At 45.2% G+C, this 21,403-nt stretch overlaps 1 protein-coding gene across 1 annotated transcript in view; it reads left to right on the plus strand.

The window, feature by feature from the left end:
* Positions 1 to 1,693: 1,693 nt before the first annotated feature.
* LOC311195852 (integrator complex subunit 6-like) overlaps positions 1,694 to 21,403 on the plus strand; it is a gene marked incomplete at its 5' end in the record, with an annotated part of 40,506 nt that continues 20,796 nt past the window's right edge. The window contains 4 exons of the mRNA XM_084269295.1: positions 1,694 to 1,804; positions 1,903 to 1,980; positions 20,215 to 20,364; positions 21,063 to 21,152. Of these exons, the coding sequence (XP_084125421.1) occupies positions 1,694 to 1,804; positions 1,903 to 1,980; positions 20,215 to 20,364; positions 21,063 to 21,152 (429 nt within the window). The remainder of the gene's footprint in view (positions 1,805 to 1,902; positions 1,981 to 20,214; positions 20,365 to 21,062; positions 21,153 to 21,403) is intronic.

Genomic DNA, 21,403 nt, shown 5'->3' on the forward strand with positions numbered 1-21,403 from the left:
TCAACTGCTAATTTATTAATGTATTATTCACTAAATAATTTCATAACGTTATATGAAAAATATTTGCTGAAGCAGAGTTTAACGAAACAAAAAACCTTTCTAAAACCAGTATAGCAACTTGCTGCTGTCCTGTATTCAGATGTTGGGATTTTTTTGGTGACAAAAGGAACGAGCACATCCCTGATATAAATGGATTTATGTCTTCAATTATTTTGATCAAGGTGGGTAATGGTATCTTTACAAGCATTCATATTTCATAATGCTTTGTAATGGGGATTTTAGAATTCACCTGTGGTGGTGTGAAACAACAGTACTGTCCAAATGCCTCACAAAAACGGAGTGAAAACTGAAACCAAGTCTTTGCCTATTGTTCAAATGGACAGCAAATAAATCTGCAGAGAAAGTCTCTGGATGTAAAAGCACTGGAAAATATTATCAGTGCCTTAATGATTATTTTAAACCAAGATTCATGTTGACAGTGCTGCTTTTGTGTTTTTTGGAGTCTATCCTAGAAGTGAACAAGCACTCATGAGCAGACATGGTGCTAAGTCTTTCCTCAGCCTCATTCCTCGTACAGTTACAGGCAGTGGTAGCTGCTCAGGCCTGTGCACGCCGGGGCCCATCCCTGCGCGGCCTGCTCAAGGGCCGAGGCCTCGGGTTTCTCCTCAGAGCAGGACATCTCAAGCCCTTCCTTCTCAGCTGAGGGTTTTTCTGTCTCGCTTGAGTGGTAGTAACACCGGGGCTCGTGTGTTCTTAGTTTTGCCACAGGTAACTTGCCATCCTGCCTTCACCCGGGTACCGCAGGGCGCCCTGCGAGCAGAGGAGGGCAGGACCTGGCACCCGCGCCTGGCTGCTGCCGGGCAAGATGGCCACGGGCCCTGACAGGCTTTAACGCTCAAGTAAAACCCCCGCTGAGCAGAAACCGGACTGTGCCTCCAGGTGATCAGCTGAGCCGCTTCACTCGGCTCCCCGAGGCCAGCCGACAGCTCCCGCCCGCTCCCCTCAGCCCTGGTGGGGCTCCCCCGGACGTCGAGTGCCGTGTGGGCGTTGAGGCCGGGCCGCGGTCAGGACAGGCCGCGGCGGGCAGGTGTGAGACGGCGGCTGGGCCCGAGGGGCGGCTGCGCGCCTGGCGGCCGTGCGGTGACTCAGCCGCAGGAAAGGGCCGCAGCGGCGGGACGCTTACCGGAGGGGGAAGGCGGCGAGAGGCCGTGAGGCGGCGGCGCCACCGGACGTTCTCCCGCCCTGAGGAGCCCGCGCGGCGGGGCGGGGCGGCCCCTGGGGCGAGGGGCGGGGAGCCCCGCAGAGGGGCGGGGTGACAGGTGCGGCGCGCGCGCGCGCAGGGGTCCGGCGGCGGCGCCTCCCGCATCCCTCGTCACCCCGCAGCCTCCCCGCTCCCCCTCTCCGACATGAATATGCAAATGCGGGTATAATTGGCAGCCAATGGCGTGCGCGCTGGTCACATGGTGCTGGTGGAAGCTCAGGGAAGAGAAGTTGAGTCTCGGCGAACACAGGCAGCTCAGTAACGAGCCGCAGCGGCCGCGGTCGGAGCCGAGCCGAGCCGAGCTCAGCCGGGGCGGGCGGACAGGCGGCCGGCCAGGGGGAGTGAGTGAGTGAGCGAACGAGCCGCTCCCCCCCCCTCCCACCCTCCCTCCTCCCCGCAGGGTGCCCGGCGGGCCGGGGCTCTGCCTGGACCATGCCGATCCTCCTCTTCCTCATAGACACGTCCGCCTCCATGAACCAGCGGGCGTATCTGGGCACCAGCTACCTGGACATCGCCAAGGGCGCCGTGGAGATCTTCATGAAGGTGAGTGTGGAGCCGAAGGGGCAGCCGCTGCTGCCGCCCCGGTGCCCTCCCCCCCCCCATTATCCCGCTCACGCCGCTTCTCTCTGCTCTCTCCGCAGCTGCGGGCCCGGGACCCGGCCAGCCGCGGCGACAGGTATATGTTGGTTACCTTCGACGAGCCGCCCTATTGCATCAAGGTAATAACCCCCTCGCCGCGGCCACCCCGGGCCCTCCCGCGGCCGCCCCGGCCCCGGCGCGGGGCCGCCCTTGGCGTGGCGGCGGCGCGGCGCAGCCCCGTCCGGCCCGGCGGCGGCAGCAGCAGCCTGTGAAGATGGCGGACATTTTGCTTTTGTATGGAGGAGAGAGGCTGAGGGCGCTGCTGAGATGGAGGAGGGGGGGGGGGGGGGGGAGGAGACGGACGGGAGTGTGATTCACCGCCCCGGCGTGCGGAGGGAGGCGGGCGGTTGACCCCGCTCCGCCTCCCGGGCCGTTGCTCGCCCGCCCCTCGTGAGGCGGTGGCCGCGCCTCGCCTCAGCGCTCCGCCGCGAGGCCCGGCCCCTCTCGCCGCCGCCTTTGCCCCCGCCCTTAACGGAGATCGTGCCCCGGCCGGGCTCGGGGACGAGGCGTTAGGCAGGAGGCAGCGCCCGCCTCACGCCCGCGGGACCCCCGCCCGCCAGCGGGGAGCAGGGGGCGGCCGCGGGGCCCCCCTGACACCTTCCCCGCCGTCTCCGGCCTGGCTGTGGGGTTTTGGGACGGAGGCACCCGGCGCTGTTCTGTGTCTCTGCGGGCCAAGAGGCCACGATTCCGGGGGACCACCCCGCCCCGAGTCCGCTTGCTGTGCCCTGTGGTTCGCAGCAGTTTGCTGTGAGGCGGGGCTGTGCTGAGGCGGAGGGCAGGCTGCCTGCCCAGCCTCTCTTGTCCCTGTCTCCTCGTTCCTCAGGGTTGAGGCAAGAAGGGCTGTGCTGTGCATCATGCCTGCTGCCCCGTGAGGGCAAAAAGCGGTGCTCTGCGTCTCCTGAACCTGCCTAGAGAAACATCTGGCTTGATCCAGAGTATTGAAATAAAGCATGCCACAGAAAACACACTGTCACGGAAGCTTTAGCATCCTCCTGACTGGTAATGTAGCAGCTGTAACTGTTGGGCCTTGGACCCTTATGGCAAAGGCCAAGGGAGTTTATATAAAAATTTGTTTCTGGTCATTCCAGAGAGGAAAAGAGAACCCTCTCTAGGTCCCCCTGCTAAAACTTTTTGAAGAGAAGTTGCAAAAATAACTGTGCTCACTGATGCTGCCTGTTCTAATCTTTGATAATGAGGAAACTTAATTACCAAAAGCTATGAATCCTGGCTCCTTTCATCAGCAATGTATTTACCCAGCTAAGTAGTACAGTCTGCATTCTGCAGTGACAGAAGTGATTTAGTGAGAGTATTTATTCTTTGTTACTGCACCTTTTGTTTCCTCAGAAGAAGGTGAGGAAGTCATCCTATTTTTGTAAGTTGAAACCATCCTTCTTGAGTTAAACCTACTGTCAAAAACCTAGGCCTGCCTTGGAGAGATTTGGGGCTTTTTAGGCACAGTGCACACATCCTTCTTCCAATTCAAGTTGTTGCTGGATGCAAAATCCAGATCTTTGTTGTGCCAGTGTTAACTGCAGATGGCTTGTGTTAGGGGTTCTTTTGTGTTGGGTATTTGTTGACCTCTCCTGAGTTTGAGGAAGAAACCACTGCAGTGACAGCAAGCATACTGGTGACAAAATAAAATTACCTCTCTGGTAATGCTACAGGTTATTAGCACATGTGTGCTCAGATTTGCTGAGGGAAGGTCCTTATGTTTAATGAGCATCTGTGTACATTCTGAGGCACTAATAAGCATTTGCCTGTGTTCCCAGTTTTAAGTAAATAGTAATTGAAGTAGATGGGACTGTGTGATACCCATGGTAGTATTGAGTCATGTTTGACATGCAGTAAATAGCCAAGGGGGGAAAAACCCCAAGTATTGCAATTCTTGTAACTTGCTGTTGTGTCTTTAGATACTTATTTTTCTACCTTTAGTGTGCTGATTTGTAAATTGGGCCTTAAACAATCTTGAAATATTTTTTCAAAACTTAGTAACTTGTGTAGGAGCAGGCTGCAGATGCAATAAATACATGCTTATAACAATTATGATTACAATTCCAGTCCAGCTATTATGTAAAGACTTTGTGGCATAAATGAGTGGGTTAGGCTGTCATCCTGTCTCTTACTTGAGCAGAGAAAGCCTTAGAGCAGCAGCATGATTCTCTCAAGGCCTTTTACTGGTTTTTATGATGCCCCTCTGTTGTGTTTTCTAACAACCATAGTTATGCCAGGAAAACTTCCTGGTGTAGGCTGGATTCTATATGTCTTACAAAACATGCTTGTAAAAGAAATACGTTTTAGTTTCTTTACCTAATGCTGCTGTAGTTAGATACTTAATCTCTCTTCATTTAGAGGAAAGCAAGCTTGATGAGTGAATGTATTTAACAAGTCTCCTTTCCAAGTATGTGCAGTAGTGGCTGATTTTGTTAGTGGCTGCTTTATCCCTTGTGTTCTTCATGATTGACAGTGATTAAATTATATTGCCTCACAGATAGTTCTTAAGGTTGCCAGTGAAGCAGTTGAGGGAAATAGTCAGGAGGTAGAGGAACTGTGTGAACTTCAGCTCGGAGCAGGGGTAATGTGAGAAGAATGCATTGATTTTGTTTCAGAATGAATGTACCTGTATTTTAAGTGAACAGTGCTGGCTTGGTTTTGGTGGACAAGAGTGTCTCAAGAAAGCATCGTGCACGTGGTGGTTTTGTGCTGAGGATCCTGCTGTTGCTCAAATGATTTGCTAAAAATCTGTGCAAGTAAAATGATGCTTTTGGAACTGTCCTCAGCATAGAGAGTTTGAAATTATTGGAGACCTGTGGCCTCTCTCCCAGTTCTTCCTGTTAGTAAGTGACTGGTCATAGCGCTCTGCCACTGTGTCAGCGGGACTGTTTAGTCCCTGAGTTTGCTGTGTGGCTCTGCAGAGAGCTGTGGTTGGTGGGAAGGTGGGGACATCAAGGTGGGGTGGTGGGAATTTTGGTTCCACTCCCCTGCAGGTGCCTCTGGAACCTTGTCAGCTCCTCTGCTCCTGCTTGTTACGTCATGCATAGATGATTTGTGGCAATAGTTGTGCTAGTGCTTACACTAGTGCTTACATTTAGGTAGTGAAGGATTTACTCTCCCATGTGTGTCCAGTTCTCTTGGGTGAGAAAAATTGGTTTGAGTACACCCTTGCTGTCTCAGTATTTCATGTTCTTGGATTTCCAGCTAAGATAAATGTGTTATTTGGTTTGATGATTCTGATATGTTCTTCTGAAGCATTAATGTTCATAGATTGCTATAACTCAGAGTTTGCTCCATCCCATCTGTGCTTTGGCCTGGCGTTGCAGCACCTCCAAGGCAGTGCTGCCAGCCTCACCCTTCTCATCCTTTCCTGCAAAGCCTGGCTGGTACCCAGTGCCTGGGGAGGAAGGTGGAGACAGGCCAAGCACCTTACTGACAGCTCTGCACATCACTTACCCAAGTTTGCGGTTCAGAGCCCCATGCTGAGGGTTGGTATGCCAGTAATGGTTGTCTGTGGCTTGTTCTCTGAATTTGCCCAGTTGCTTTTCTTTTTTTTTTTTGAAATTGCATAAGCTTCACAGCATCTTCAGTGCTTTTTTTTCCCCCCCTTTAAAAAAAATTGTGTTTTTCTAGAGCTAAGCACATGCTGTGGTATAAATGGACAGAACCTTAAGCTATTATTTGGGTTTTTTTTCCTGATCTAGTGGTGCTAGAGTCTTCTTGCCTGCCTCCTTCCCCCAAGCTCTTCCTGCTTTCCAGGGATGCAGAAAAGGAGGGAGGCTTCAGCAGGATTTACCGTGACTTCTCTGTAAATGGAGCTCATACCAAAATCTTGGCCTAAAAGGTTTTTGAAGAGGAAAGCAAGGTTTAGTTCTCAATTACTATTTTTTTTTCCATTCTTGATTTTTGTTAAACCTCAAACCTCACAGTTTCTGGTGGTCTTGGGGGTTTATGCTGCAGGTGGCTAGTTCAGGCCCTGAATAAACAAAAATAACGGTGGTCTGACATGAAAATAGTGATGAACTGGACTGCCCTGACCCTTGTGACTGAGATCTGGCTTCTGGCAGTGATGGGGCCTTGCCTCACTGCTGGAGTATTATTTATGAAATACAGCTTTTGTTTTAGGTTCTTGTGTGACTCTGTGACCTTCATAAAGGGTCTGGTCACAAGTCAGAGGACTGAGAGAACTTAGGTTTACTCTGCTGAATCTGAATTCTCTTCTTTCTGATGCATTATACCAGATTCAAGTCCATTGTGACTGCCCTACAAATGGGCTGGGTACAGAAATATGTATGTAGCTGTGGGAGCAGTAGATCAGAATTCTTAGTACAGGGTATGTGAAACACTCCACAGTTTGAGAAATGCAGAGTGGGGCTGATAGATAAGATGCCTTCCACTTCTGTTGCTGATCCCTGCTACAGGGACACATCCCTAGCACGGGTCGGTGCTGAAGGTGTGTCCTGTGGAAACAGCCCTTTGCAGTGGACCCTGAGCAACCTCTTCTGTTTCTCTGAAATTCTCACAAGGGATTGAGCTTGATGACCTTTGATTTTGGTGTCGGGTTGGGGTGCTGGATTGAGGCTGGAAGAGGAATGTATAGAAGGCTCTGTGTAAGTGTCTGTCAAAGAGTACTTACCATATGTAAATAATCTCATTTGTGGTACTAAAATAGTACTTCAAAACCAGGAGATCATAAGGTCATACATGAGAGACTAACTTTGCTTTTTGTTTGGTTTTGCTTTGCTTTTTGTAGCACTAACAAAAGCTTTTGCCTGCATTTTTAAATTCTTTTTTTCACGTAGAAGCTGTGCTGGGGGAGAATGTGACCAATTACTGCTGACTCTACACAGGGAGGTGGCAAATGAACAGGCTGCACTGCGAAACAGAGATGTCAGATCTATTTGTCTGTTTCTGGAAGAACTGAAATCAGAGCTCCTGACCCTGAGCTGCAGGGAGAAAGAGAAACCCAGCTGTGAAACCTGTTGGGTTTGAGGCAGAGATCTTCAGGAAAGCTGCCTGAAGTGATAGGAAATGCGTTTTTGTGTGGTTTAACTTTTGTCAAGGAAGAAAACCAGAGGTAAACTGACCTGTAGCAAATCTGCAGAATAATCTTAAATTGATTAGGTTTCTACAGGAACCTGGAGAGACCATCAGACATCAGTTTTACACAGAAAAAGTCTGGCCTCTGGCAAATGAAAGTACTTGGTGGTCTGACGTGCTATGGAAGAGGATGTGTGAACAGTTGGAGGTTTTACAAGTTGGTAGTGAGGTATGCAGGCAGAATTGTTTGGTGCAAGGCAGATAGCAGCTCCAAGGGCAGGAGGGAGCTCATATCAGAGAGATGCAAAAGGGAAAGAAAGCTGAGGGAAGTGGGAGAGGTCTATCTTTCTGTCCAGATATGCTGTAAATAATGTACGAACCTCGTGTCCCTACTAGCCAAGCATTATTGGAAGCATAAAAGAAAGAAAATCCAGAGTGCAGTACTGAACAACTGGATGAAATGTGGGCAGGATATGCAGTGTCTGTTCCTGATAACTAATTCAGGAGGTTATATTCTGTATTTGTTTAGGTAAAGTATCACCATACACATTTTGAGTCAGCCATAGCAATGTGTTTATTTCTGAACACTAACATCTTCCCTTCCCTGTGCAGTATGAAGCACACCTCTCCTCCAGCCTTGCAGTATGTCTTTCACTGTGTTTGGTTTGGGTTTTGTCATCGAGTTTGTGTGTCTCCAGAAAGCTGACTGACAGGTTAAAGCCAACAATTGCTCTTCCTCTGTTAAACACAATGAATTCAGAAAGAAAGGGAGTCACCTAATTCTTTAAGGAGCATTCATGCAAATCTTGATTTTTTTTTTTTTTATTTTTTTTTAAAGGACAAAATAAAATCTGCCTGGAGTCCCCCACAGAACAGTTTTTACCTGTTCCTGTTGAGCTGCCTTATCACGTAAATGTTGCAATGAAGGATGTGTGCTCAGTGTGTATGTGTGCAGAAAGGTCCTTTGTTGTGTGGGTTGTTTGTGTTTTGGAATTGGACAAGTAAGGCTAAAGACAGTTAAAAAGTTCCTGTTGGTGCAAGTTGGGCTGTGTTTTATATGCTGCAGTGCATGTCTCTTCCCTGTAGCAAGCATGGGGTGAAGTATTGTCACTCCTCTCAGCTTCTAGAAGTACTGGAAGGGTAGAGAGCATCCTTTAAAAAGCACATTCCCTTTTGTGAGAGGCAACATATTGAGTAGTGTAAAGCATGTTAAAATGCTTTTAAATGTGCATAAGCATGCTAGTCTGTCTTCTCTCTCCCTGTCCTGAGTGACTGCTGCTGGCTGGCTGCTTTTTGTGAGTTGCAGTGAACACCCTTTTGCCAGGAACTGGTGTGCTGAGTGGAAAGCACTACACTAAGGAATTTTGTGCATAGTAATGTACCTTTCCCTTGTAAAAAATGAACCAGTGATAATCAGAGTGATTCATTCTTCTAAAAGAACTTGGTGCATTCTGAATTTGAGGTCTCTTGTGAAAATTCTAGTTTGTGCAAAGAGAAGATGATGAGGTTTTGGAAAGGAACTGGTTTTAAATGGCAGGGCAGTTCAGAAATTAACTTGTGCAAGGTTAATTCTTAAAAGTATTTTAACCAGTTGTGTTTCTGCAGGGACTTGTGATTTAAAAGCTTGCTGTTTCATCGGAAGTCTCTTGCTGCTTTGTGCTGTTGATGAGATGAGAGGCCTTGAATGGAAGCCAGCATCTGGTGTTCATCGCCACTGTGGCCATTTATTGTTTTCATCTTTGCACTTGGTTCTTTATTTGATCTTGGACACGTTGGAAGATGTAAGCCCTTAAGGCTACAGGATAAACTGGACAAAAGTAGATATGTTTGCACTAAGAGGCTTAACTCATCCTCAGTGCAAAGGTCGCTTTTATTTTAAAAATAGAAGCTTAAAATGTGTAATCAAGCAGTTAAATTGTATCCCTCTAGTTGTGTTTTTGTAGTGAGATGTTCGGTCAGAAGGAAGGGGCTTCATGAGGTTGGTGGTTCGTGCCACGTGTAGTCTTTATTGGCTGCCTCCTTCACATGTGGGGTTCTTAAAGATTTCTTTTTGGTTGTTATTTATGGAAGAAGCCATAGGCCTTGTAACCTGGCTTTCTGGTGCACATAAAAATGTGTGTAAAATACTTCTGTGGGGTCTTGAAAATGGGCGTTTATTCTGTTGAGGTTTTATGCAAAACTAACGTGTTAAGTGTTGGTTCTCTCATGTTTTAAATATGGGATAAGCTAATTAAAGCTGCAGACACTTCTACAATGCTCACTCTTGCATATTTTTCAAAAAAGCATTGCCAGAAAGCACGGTGACTGGCAGCAGTGGTTCAAGAATGGTGTTTTGAGCTAATTGTGAACAAGGAAGGACAAACTTAGTGCTGTCTCCTACAGTGATGTCATACTTCAGACAGTTGGAATCAAATGGGGAAAACCCAATTTCTGCACGGTGTGACATGTCTTCTGGAAGACCAGTGCTTTTGGAGGGGAAAGCAGTGCAAGTCCAAGGACCCTGTGAGAAGGTTCTGGATGTCTCCCAGTCTTTAGTGACTTTGTCTATGTTGAAAGCCTCTACCCCGCTTTTATTTAATAATGTAGACTAAAAAGAAATAATCAGTGGAAAAAGCAGTTGCTGCTGTTCTGAATTTTAAATGCAGGTTGTTATTTAAGTAATTAATTCTTCCAGATTTAGAGTCTTGGACTTCTTAAAATTTATGCTTATAGAGTAACATTTCATATGTAACTCTTGTGCTTCTACTCCGCAAAAAAAGCATAGTAAGTAGTAACTTAGAGGATTCTTTTGCTTTGTAATTTTCTTACCAATTTTGGAGTAGTCAGAAAATACTTGTGTAGCAATGGATTTCTGCTGCAAGTGTGTTCTAGGGTTACAGTTTTAGTAAGGTGCCAAGCAGAAGGTACGTTCTTGTGATGAGGCTGATCCCTGTGCAGATCAGGATCTGTGGCTGCCCATAGAGGTGTATTGATCACACTCAGCAGAGTGTTTCATAGAATCACAGGGGTTGGAAGGGACCTTGAGAGATCATCAGGTCCAACCCCCCTGCCAAAGCAGCTCCCCAGCTCGTGTTTGAAAGACAAAAGTTGCGTTAGGTGTCAGACCTGGTCTCTGAAACATGAACTGCTTATTACCAGATCAGTGAACCAGACCCTTTTTTCTTTTAAAGAGCTTTTTCCCTCCTTTTTTTCTCACTCAGTTTCACATGTTACAGTTACTGTGATTCTTTGCTTGGGCTCCTATGCAAACGCTCCAGGAAAAGCAGCACTGGGTGTGTTAAATGATATTCTAGGCTGCAAAACCAACTCTTCAGAACTCTTTAAAAAGTTTGTTTTTTAAAGATTAAGATAATTGTTGATTTGGCTGTTTTCAGAGATGCTTTTAAATTCTTAAAACTGTATAGTAATATTTTTTAAAAAATCTTCCTAAGGTGGATGTTGTAGAATGACTGATTTGACTGAAAACAAAGATCTTCAGTGTGGTTAAGCTGGTGTTGCTATGCTCTGTTTATGAGTGAGAATAATGCATTAGTATTGGTCTTCGTGGCCTGTTAGCAGTAGAGCTGGTAGGTTTTTATTGAGATTTATAAAAAAAAAAATCTAAGCTCTGCTCTGTGGGAAAATGTGCATCTGTAGAGCCAGAACACTCGGTGCCTTCAGCTGCTGCCAGGCGCCCTGATGGGGTGTGTGCCTGCTGGCAGGCTGGGCATGGGGGTGCTGGGTGTCCTGAGTCTGTGGGCACGCTCGGGCCAGCCAGCTCCTTGGTGTCACAGTGTGGGAAGAAGCATGCAAGGTGCAGCGAGGCAGGGAGTGCCTCCAGCTCGTCACAGGAGCTGAAGCTGGTGTGGTTACTCTTGAACCAGCCAGCTAGAGGAAAGCTGTGGCTCTCCCCTAAAATAAAAACAGTACTAACAACTCTTATCAGTGTGGGTTTTGCTATATCCGACCTGAAGGTGAGGTTGATGTTGCTAGACTAGTTAGTTGAGGTTTTTCAATTTGTGCTTGTTCAGTGAGTAAGTGAATTTCATTATGATCTAAAGTATAGCTACATATTTATTTTCTTTCCCCCAACATTGCCTTGGATAGCATTTCAGTCATGAGCTGAGGAAATCTGATTAGATGAGCCTCTCTAGATTCGTTACCTTTTTGAGATTCACCCTAAACTTTCAGTACATGCAGTGCTTTGGTGTGCTGCACTATGGAGGGAGGGAGAGGAGGGAGTTGGATTTAATGATCCTTATGGGTCCCTTCCAACACAGTATATTCTATGATTCTATGAGTGTGGCAGCTCTCAAAATGAGCGTGGATCATGCTGTGTCATCTCAGCTCTGGGCTGTAAAGCTAGAGGATCATCAGTAATTCTCTTCTACTTGATTGCCAGAAATGTGCTTATGAACAATCCCTTGTGCTGATAGCACGCTCTCATTAACCTCTTAAGCTATTGTGTTCATTCCTTGTGACTTTTCCAGCCATGCTGGGAGTAGAAAGGGGCCAGGAAGACAGAGCTGAGGGCTGACCAGCTTTGAAAGCACGACTGATAGTCTGGAAGAGCAGTGGGTACTACTGGTAAATGCAGGTATTGTTTTTGAGTCAAACCTCCAGATTTCAACTGTTGCCTTCTCTGCAGCATTTCTTTTAGATGCACCTGTAGTGGTATTTCTAAAACGACTGCTATGGTGCTGAGCCAGGAGCATGTAGCTTCTTGTTTTGCTTACTGTACTTGAGCTGCAAATTGTATGATTACATCTGTGTTCCCTCTCCATTAAGCTATTGTGTGGAATGTAGCTTGCTCTGGTTCAATTCTGTACTGAAATATCATAGCTTGTCAAGTGTTTCTCAGAAACACTGCTTTTTTAACTGGATAATGCTCTTCCTTTAAAATAAGAATGTGTCTTGAAACGTGGTGATCCAGCGATATCTTTGGTATTCATACTTTCCTTTCTTCATGTGTAGTCCTTTCATCCTTGTGCAGCAAAAAGCATGGTGAGCGTAGCTGTCAAAACACATGAAATATTGTTGACCAGAAAGCTAAATCCAGAGATGGATTAAAGCAGGAGCAGTGGGTAATAAATAACAAGGTAGTGTAGACTTTTTTTTTTGCTTGGCATTGATTATTATTATCACTTGATTCCAAGCATAGTTCCAGCTTTGAGCATCTCTCTCTGAAATTTCTGACAGGAGAAGTTACTGCTTCTTGATAAATGCCTCAGTACTTGTTTTGTAACTGGAGCTTAAGAGCTTCTCTACTAGTGTTTTCCATGGATACTGAGTTGTTCTTAGATAAACACATTGAATTCTTGGTGGAAAAGCATTTATGTGTCTTTTCAATGTTGAAGTTATTTAAAAGGGTAGTGAACCACATGGTGTAGTTTGAGATTGTTTCCTAAGGTATGTGATTTTTATTTTTTTAAACCATTCTTTTCTTTGAGATCTCATGGAGACATACTATTTTTCTAGTAACTTGACTGCTGGAACAGTTATATATCATGCTGGAATGCAATTCTGATCTTTTCACATTCATTACTAGATGCTTTTAGAAAACAAGAGGGTCCAGTCTGTTGTATAAACTAATTAGTCTTTGGTTGGTGCACCGACCAGTGAGTTCAGCTTAGAAATGTGCAATTAAGGGGATCTCTGTGAACCAAGGTGCACAGTAGCAGACCTGCCTTGGGGTGTAAGAGCTGGTTTGCTGATCCCCTGAGTGTTGGCTCTACAGGACTGTACAAGAGGGCAGCTCTTGTGAAGTAAAACCTCTGAAATGCACTTGGGGTTGTTGTCACCTCAGTAAAACAACAGCCTGATGCTGCACCATTTGCTGGCCTCAAGATACCCAGCACATGGCACGCTCTTCCTTGCACCAAAACTGTCTCCAACGGTGCGGTCAAAAATAATTTGGGTGAGGGGAGGAGAGCCTCTGTTGTTCAAGTTCATAGTCTGTCCCAGAACTGGAGGAAAAGGAAGAATTGTGGTGCTTGGAAATGGATGGAGATAAGGAACAAGCAAAGCAGCAGCTTTCTGGTAAAAATCTGATGTCAAAATCCTGGCTGTGGGGGATTAAAGGAAGCATCTAGTCTGGGGACTTTTATTTTGTTCCTAAAGATGTAGGGTTTTTTTCTAAAGATGTATTAAAGCAGTTTATACTTCTGTGATCTTTTGGAGATGTTTTATTTACAGTACAGTTCTGTGACTATTTTTACTTGACTGGGACTTGAGCAATTATTTTTTCTTAAATTTTAAAGAAGTGCTCTCTGGATTTAAAGAAGCACTTGACCACTAGGTTTGTTTGAGTGTTCTACAAACCCAGCAGAAATAACTTGACAGGAAGAAACAATTTATTTACTATTCACAACACCCTATCCTTGAAACGCTAACCATTTGCCCACTACCTCTGAGGAGCTGATGATGGATGATGCTCTTGTAGACTCTTCACTGTACTTGAATGCTCCATGGGCTTATTGAGGAATAAACCTGTGAGTTTGCTGTCCATTAAAATACTCAAATACAAAATGATAAGGTGGCTTTTTGTTAGGCTGGTCTCACAGTGAACAGCTGTGTATGTGTGTTTCAGTGATCCTGTTCCTCTTGTGCCTGCAGTAGGGTCATATCGAAGCTTTATTCCGAAACTTGTTGCCTCTTCTGTTCTGCAAAACCAGATTTCCATGTGAAAAGCTAAGGGTCGGCTCCCCTGGCTTGCAAACCAGGACTTACTTGTCTCTTCATCCATCCTTATCCTAGAATTTTACTAGTATAGGATAAGGGTAGCCACTATCATGTTTCAAACCCTTATTTGGGGAGACTGGAGGAATGGGGACTAAAGCTAGTAATATAAATGATTTAGTGTGCTGGAGAGCCAGACAGGGGTAACAGTTGCACACGGCTGGCTCAGTCCCATCAAACCTTCCTGCTCCTTGAGTTCTGCATCAGAGCGGTAGGATCTGCTGATGCACCTCCACAGCACTCACTGGTCCTTCAGATCAGCATCGTACAGCGTGGATCTAAGCTGGGTCATTGTGTTCAGCACTACCCTGATGATAAGCTGATTTCAGGCATGTGTGCCAGCATCATTCTGTGCTGGAGGTATGCTAAGCTCCTCAGAGGTGGGTGTTGTGGAGCTGTCTTGTGCCAAGAACAAAGCAGAATTGATCCTCTGAGTTTCTTTATGAAGGGCTTTTTGATGCTGTGCAGTGACAGGACTGGTACGTTGCATAAAAGTAACCAGAGAACACAGGTACTGAAATGAGAGGAGAGTTATACTGCAGCCAAAGTATAGATAGGAACTGAGAGCTCTGTTTCCTCAAAAACGGCATTCATGAGTGTTTGGAGGGGCCAGTGTCTCTGTCTCAGAGCTATGATTTCTGCCTCATTTGCACAATGCAGGCAAACATTTGTGAGGATGAGATGAGTAGATGATTCAAGTAGCATGATGTTGGCTGACTTTAGGACTTCTGAATGTTAAATAAAAGCATACACAGTGTTTATAGCACAGTCAGTACCTTTCTTCTGCTGTGCACTGTTCCTAAATAGAATCTCTGAACATCAAATGAAAGTGAGGGAGGTAAGTGTGGACATCCACTGTTTCTGTATCAACAAGCAGCATAACCCTGACCTTCGTTTGGGGAACAGATGTGTGGTGCCAGGACCTCTCCTCTCCCCCTTTTCTAAGTTTTGTTGTAGCAAAACTGGGATGACCAAGGTAGTCTGTGGCTGCCACAATCCCTGTTCCTGAGTTGCTGGGGCTGGTGAGCTCTAGGTTACATAGGAGGGTGTTGCCTGCTGCAGAACTAGCTGAGCAATGCTGGGGCTGCAGTTGGAAGATTACAAAGAGATGAAGATACTGTGGTGGTTGGGAAGCAGCCTCTGGCACTATGAGGGGTCCAAAGAACACTTCCCTGGAAATGAAATGTTTGCTAGACTCCCACACGGATGTGTGAAGAGGTTTGAGTGGTGGTCAGCTGTGTAGTTACCCATGAGCAGAAAGGTAGCATCAGAATTAACTGGTTTGGTGGTTTGGAAGGCAAAACACTGTTGGTGTCACTCTCTTCACACAGCACTTGGCTGTTCTGTAGCAGGAGCAGGTTCAGATTTCAGCAGATGGATTTTGTCTTGCCTTTTCCCAAGTGGATGTTGCTGACAACCTAGCAGGCAGGCATGTTATTCTGAACCAGTCTTGGTTTTCCTAAGATGGGTGCATTTCATAATGGCTTGAATTACTGAGACACTTCCATAGTTTAAGCAGATTGTGGTATCTAAACCCCAACTCTTCGTGCTAGAGAAACATTAGCAGAACTCTCAAAATGTGTGTTTAAAGAGCACCAATTGCTTCCTGTGACGCCGACTGTTGTGATTGGCACGTGGGATTGCAAATTGTCTTCTTACTTGACATATTTTTAGTAATGCTACAGTTTTTGAACTGGATCTGAAAGGAATGCAGTGAACAGGAAACTCTACAGTTCTGCCTTTGGCATCACCTGTAGAAACGTTAAAGGTGAAGTCTTGTGGCCTCCAAAGCCCTGACTCACAGAGCGGGTGAAATCCTGAGAGATTCCTTTGGACCTGAAATACCCAACCCCTGGGTCTGCCCCACTGGGCTGACCGAGCTGTGATGCTGGTTGGGAACAACCATAATGGTTGGAGTTGATCTTAAAGGTCTTTTCCAACGTAACCAATTCTATGATTCTGTGCTGCTCTGCGTTGCATTAAAAAAAACCAGCAAACAACCCCCAAAAGACAAACCCCCAAACAAACCAACTACCAACCAACATGCAATAAAACCAGTAAATACACCAGTTAAGCTAAAGCTGAGATTACAACATGTGTGTGTTACACATACTCAAAGCTTGGTGTTTTACCTGTTTAACCTCTTCTTCACTAGGTTTTTCACCTCGATTTTTGTCTGAATTTTAGGCAATCTGGGCCTGTCTACTGCTGGAAAAAAAGCAGTTTTGGCTGTACCTGCTTCTTGAAGCAGCTGAGACTTCTATAGCTGTATGGTGAAACAGAGCAGGGCATGGATTTGTTGGAAAGCTAAGTCACCAGAAAAAAATGTTTTCAGTGTGATTTGCTTGCAAGGGCTGAAGCCAGGAGCTGGAAGGTGGTATGCTGCTTCCAAACATCAGGGCTTCACAGGATGGTATCCAAAGCTTGAGGTTGTCAACACAAAAGGCTAAACGACACTGCTTTTAGGCCTGTTCTTGATGTGAGCAAACAGGATGAAACTTTGGCTTATAGTACTTGTTTTTTCCCTCCCAGCCTTCTTTGTAAGTCTTTTGGTATGTATGTACAGGCTAAAATTACTTGTTCATATAAATTATCAGAGGAGAAGCTAGTAACATAGTGTCAGGACAGAGGCTGCTCATATTGCTATTAATAAATTCTGGGCATAAAAGTGACTAGGGAGGAATGTAGTATTGAAGATGATGAGGAATTAGTCACAATGTTAGAATTGGTTCATAAACAACTAAATTAATGTTTTGTTTTGACTTTAATTAACGACCAGTAGAGGCGATATAGATTTCTGTAGAATATGGTTGTGTTTCATCCTCTGAGGTTGCAGGGTGATCGTTGGATGGTGGGGTTGGTATATTTTTGGTTGGTACTGTTTTTTCTTGTTCATCTGTGTTTCTGCTGGCAAATGGAAGTAGTACTACATAAAACCTTTTTTTCCCCTAAGCAGCATTAGTGGCAGTATTTTGAATTTAGGAAGGATTATTATTTAATCACTTCAAAGTGCTTTGTTGAACTCTATCCATATATGCTTTATATTGCATAGTTGGGTTTTTTATATTGCCCTAAGAATTATATTGCCCTGCCATGTCTGTGGAGTGGAGGAGATACGGAGTTCTTTGGGGCTTTAGTTTTTGCCCCTGAAATATGTACTTAGTTAAATACAATGGCCAGAGTCTTTCTGGGGGGAAAAATCTCACCCCCAAAACCCCACCTAACAAAAGACTATCTGCCACCACCATTTTCTGGAAGGAGACCTTGTCATTAATTCTGGTGGCTTTGATTGAAAAAACGGGGGGGGGGGGGGGGTGAGGATAACCTGGAGAATTGGATGCTTTTTGAGACTGAGCATGGAATTAGGAACTCTTCTGTTTTCTGCCCTTGTCACTTCATCACAGAGCGTTGGAAGTTGGAAGGGACCCCAAAAGCTCATCTAGTCCAGCCCCCCTGCCAGAGCAGGATCACCCAGACTAAATCACACAGGAGCACATCCCAGGAGGGTGTGAATGTCTCCAGAGAAGGAGACTCCACAGCCTCTCTGGGCAGCCTGTCCCAGGGCTCCGTCACCCTCACAGGGGAAAAAGTTCCTCCTTATGTTCCCATGGAACCTCCTCTGCTCCAGCTGCACCCGCTGCCCCTTGTCCTGTCGCTGCCATCCCTGAGCAGAGCCTGGCTCCATCCTGACTCTTGCCCTTTACATATCTATAACATTAATAAGGTCACCCCACAGTCTCCTCCCGGCTGAAGAGGCCCAGCTCCCTCAGCCTGTCCTCATAAGGAAGGGGTTCCACTCCCTTCATCATCTTGGTGGCCCTGTGCTGCAAGAGAAGTACTTTGGCATTATGCTGTTTATTTAAAAGGTACAGTTCTCCTCAACTTTATCTTTCAAGATCATGTGAGAGGCTGTAAGATGAAAAATCATTTCCCTTGAAGGCAAACCAGTAGTGATCAGCTGCTCTTGTCCCTTCAGCTTCCTGGGGTACGTGCCGGGGAATGGGCAGCGTGTCGCAGGCAGCTGCTTGCACTGCAGCTGGATCTAATGCAGCAGGAGCTGGGAGCCAAGCAAGTGTTTTCAGAAAAGGAAAACAGCAGAATCTCTAAATATCCCAGAAGGTTGTTAGTGTTGATTTTACAAATAAATACCTCTGAATTCATAAAACTTCAAATTCAGAGTTGCAGGCTGGGAGTGGTGTTTCCTTTGTAAGTGTTTTATAGGCTCCATCCCTGCACACCCCTGTGTGCTTTTGGAACAAAGTAACTCAAAACAGTCTTTCCTGGAAAACACGTTTTTAACTACAACCTGGCTGTGGCCAAGAAGCTGAACTGATCACATAGGTGTTTTTACCAGACGAAATGGAGCAGGTTCACATGTATCTTACGGATTCACAGAGTTCATATAAGAAAAGTCTCATGATTATTCCCTTTAAATTGTTGTAAGGCAAACCTTTTTTTAGAATAACACAGATTGTCTTGATGAGATTTGGTGGTGTTTTACTCTGGGGGGGGGAAGAAATCATTAACCAAGTCACTGCAGATCAATGACCCTGTGTTTGTACTCTTGCCTTGGGCTGAGAGCACATGTTGGAGTTGCAGTGGCTTGGTTGATGAGATGCTGTATTTCCTTAAGCTGCGGCTGGTGTGTGGATGAGGGGTGTTGGAGGTGTTTTACTGAGGACTACCTGGCTGACAGAACTACACTGTTCCTCTGAGCTTCAGGTGTGGTTTGATAAAGCTGGCTAGTCCTGCTGAAAGTTCTTTCTTTCCCCAGTTGCAGAGTTTTCTCTGCCTCCCTTGGACTAATCCAAACCTTGAAGATCTGGTTCAGGGAATTAAACTTGACCAAAAACTGCTTTTGTTGAATCTTCTGATCATTCTTCATTCTGAAAAGAAGACCACTTGGTTTAGGCCTGAGAAATCATCAGAGATATTGATCACCTCATGTCCTTCCTTATTACTCCATTCTTGTATTTGTTCATGACTGAACCTGTCAGTCCTATGACAGGAGTAGAGATTGGCAGTGGGATATAGCTGTTCAAAGCCTACAGGAGCAGCGTGGCATAGCCAGCAGGTCAGTGCTGCTGAGCCCCGTGCACCGGGGAGGTGAGAACCTACACAGAGGATGTCCCAGCAGAAATCAGGCTGAAATGGTTCTCTGTGTGACTAGGATTCCTGCTGCAGCACAGGAATGTCTCTGGTCAGATGATAGTGAGCCTGTGTGAATAACTGCTTACTGCAAGAATGGCTTGGAGAGTTAGATGGGGTAGCAAGGCTGATAATCATGTGAATATCTGGAGGGTTTAAGCTTTGCTTGTTTTAGTTGAGACAGCTTAAACCCTGTACTGATTCCCTGTGAGCTGCCTCAACTATCTTCTAAAATACCTTCTGAACTCTGCAGCATACCACTCTGAGAGGTATGTGAATCATACTGATGCTGTGTTAGCCCTTCTTACCATGGGATCCAGAGTGCTTGGGAGGACTGATCCATCCTCATGGCTTTTTGCTGTCCCTTTGAATGTTCTGCAGGCTTTGTTGGCAATAACAACTTTTTTCATGACCTCCAAAACTTCAAGCTGTGGTACTGAGACTAAACAGTGATTTGGTTCTGTGCCACGTGGAGTGTGTGCAACTGCTCCATAGAAAGGGCAGAAGAGTGTAGTTGGAGGGCTGGCAGTGAAATACAGGAGAGGCAGAAAGGCAAGGGGTTGGTAATGCAGAAATGACAGAGTGCTTGGTAATGCATTAGAAGGTGTGAACTGAGCCCGGTGGGCTGGGGTGGGAGGAACTGCAAGAAAAATAGGAAAGTTGAGCACCAGTCATATTAAAAATAGCTGATAATGATTATTTTTTTTCCCCCCCTCCTGCTACTAAATAGATGTGCTTGCTTGCTTCCTACTTGGGGAAATGGTGGGAAGGGGAGGCTGTGCCTAGCGAGCGAAGATGGCAGTCACGGGTGCTATTGCTCCTGTATCTTTCTTCTTTTAAACTGTGACTGTTAAGATTATATATATATATATAATATATATATAATTTTATATATATATATAAACTCCTGGATTACTACATCCTGCAAATGCAACCTTTCTTTTCTTCCAGTCTTGATTTATGAAGGATAGGTGGCTGGGTATATTTCAGAAGCAGCAGCAATATTATGCTGCTTGTGTCTTTGTTTTATTGGTGCTGTTAGTTTGGCAGCTGCATTTCTGATTTCCAAATGTGATGGTTTCTTCTAATAAAATATTCATATGCTTAATCCAAATACTTGTATTAATCTCATTGCTTCTACAGCAGGTTTCATGGCAAGAGCTGGCTATTTGCAAATCTTTCCAAATGCTTGACATTGGTGTTTTGTGAGTCTCCTGCTGAAGGCCTTAACTGTGTGTTTCACATCAGGTTATGCACACATGGATTAGGTGTGTGTAGCATGTGAATGATGCAGTGCACCCATTAATTAGGGCTGTAATCTAATTTTTTGGTGGGAAGGGAGATGATCAACAACTTGCAGTTGATTGCAGTTGTTGCTGAAATGACTAACAAGCTGCTTTTTTTCCCTTACCTGATAGGCTGGATGGAAGGAAAACCACGCAACGTTCATGAACGAACTGAAAAACCTTCAGGCTTCGGGACTAACGACCCTTGGTCAGGCACTCAGGTCATCGTTTGACTTGTTAAATCTCAATAGATTAGTGTCTGGAATAGACAACTATGGACAGGTAACAAATTTGTTAGTCTTCTATTTTTCTGTGTTCTTTGCAGTTGTAGTGGGAGAGGGATTTTGGTAGTTCAAGTTGTGTTTTCCTTTGTTTTGAAACGTTGCATAGCTGTGTGTGAACTTGAACTGTGAACACACTTTTTCTGGTTTTTTCCTCCTTTTTTCTTTCATGTTACATCTACTGAACACACCCTGGAATATACTAGCACTTTTTTCTGTATTGAACTACAGAGGAGTAGTATAAAAGACACTGACTGTAAAGAGTTGCTGTATGGGAGTGTGTACACTGGATGGCAGTGAATCTGCCTTGCAGTTTTGTTATCTGTGGTTGACGACCCGACTTCCCCTCTCTCACCTTTGAAGAGTCCAGTTCAGAGCACTCTATTCGCTCCACTGTGCCCATGAAATTCCAAGTTGTCTGTATTACTACCAATTTATACACCACTTCTGTAGGTTTGAGGGGTTTTGTACTATTACTGGAGGGAAAAACCTAGTAATTCTAAAAATCTTCAGAGGGTGTGTGTGTGTAGAGAGTAACTTGGCTTGTGTAATTCTGTGTATTTCCACAGCAATTGAAACAAAATTGCAGGATTATTTTGAAAGATTGCTCATCTTACTGTTTATTTTATAATGACAAAAATACAAGCCTATCACTGAGCGTTAAGCTTACTCCTAACAATCCTGTGCTTTTGTCTCCAGGGAAGGAATCCATTCTTTTTGGAACCATCTATTTTGATTACCATCACAGACGGAAACAAACTGACAAATACAGCTGGAGTTCAGGAAGAGGTAAACTTACATTAAATCCTTTCAATTTAAAAGTTGGCACTTTGCTGAGACTAATATTAGTTGTTTTTTTCCTTCTAATAATACTTCTGCTTCATCAACCTGGTTTATAATAGAGGACAGAAACCAGCTATGCTGTCATTGCCCAGCCTCTGCGTTCATAATTCATGTGGGTTTCTGGATTATAATTTCAGTTAAATTAGTGAATAAGAGAGAAATGGGGTCCTGTAGGGTGTAGTGAGTAACTCTGAGCA

The sequence above is a fragment of the Gallinula chloropus genome (genome assembly GCF_964237585.1).
Source record: "Gallinula chloropus genome assembly, chromosome: 11".
Classification (NCBI taxonomy): Eukaryota; Metazoa; Chordata; class Aves; order Gruiformes; family Rallidae; genus Gallinula; species Gallinula chloropus.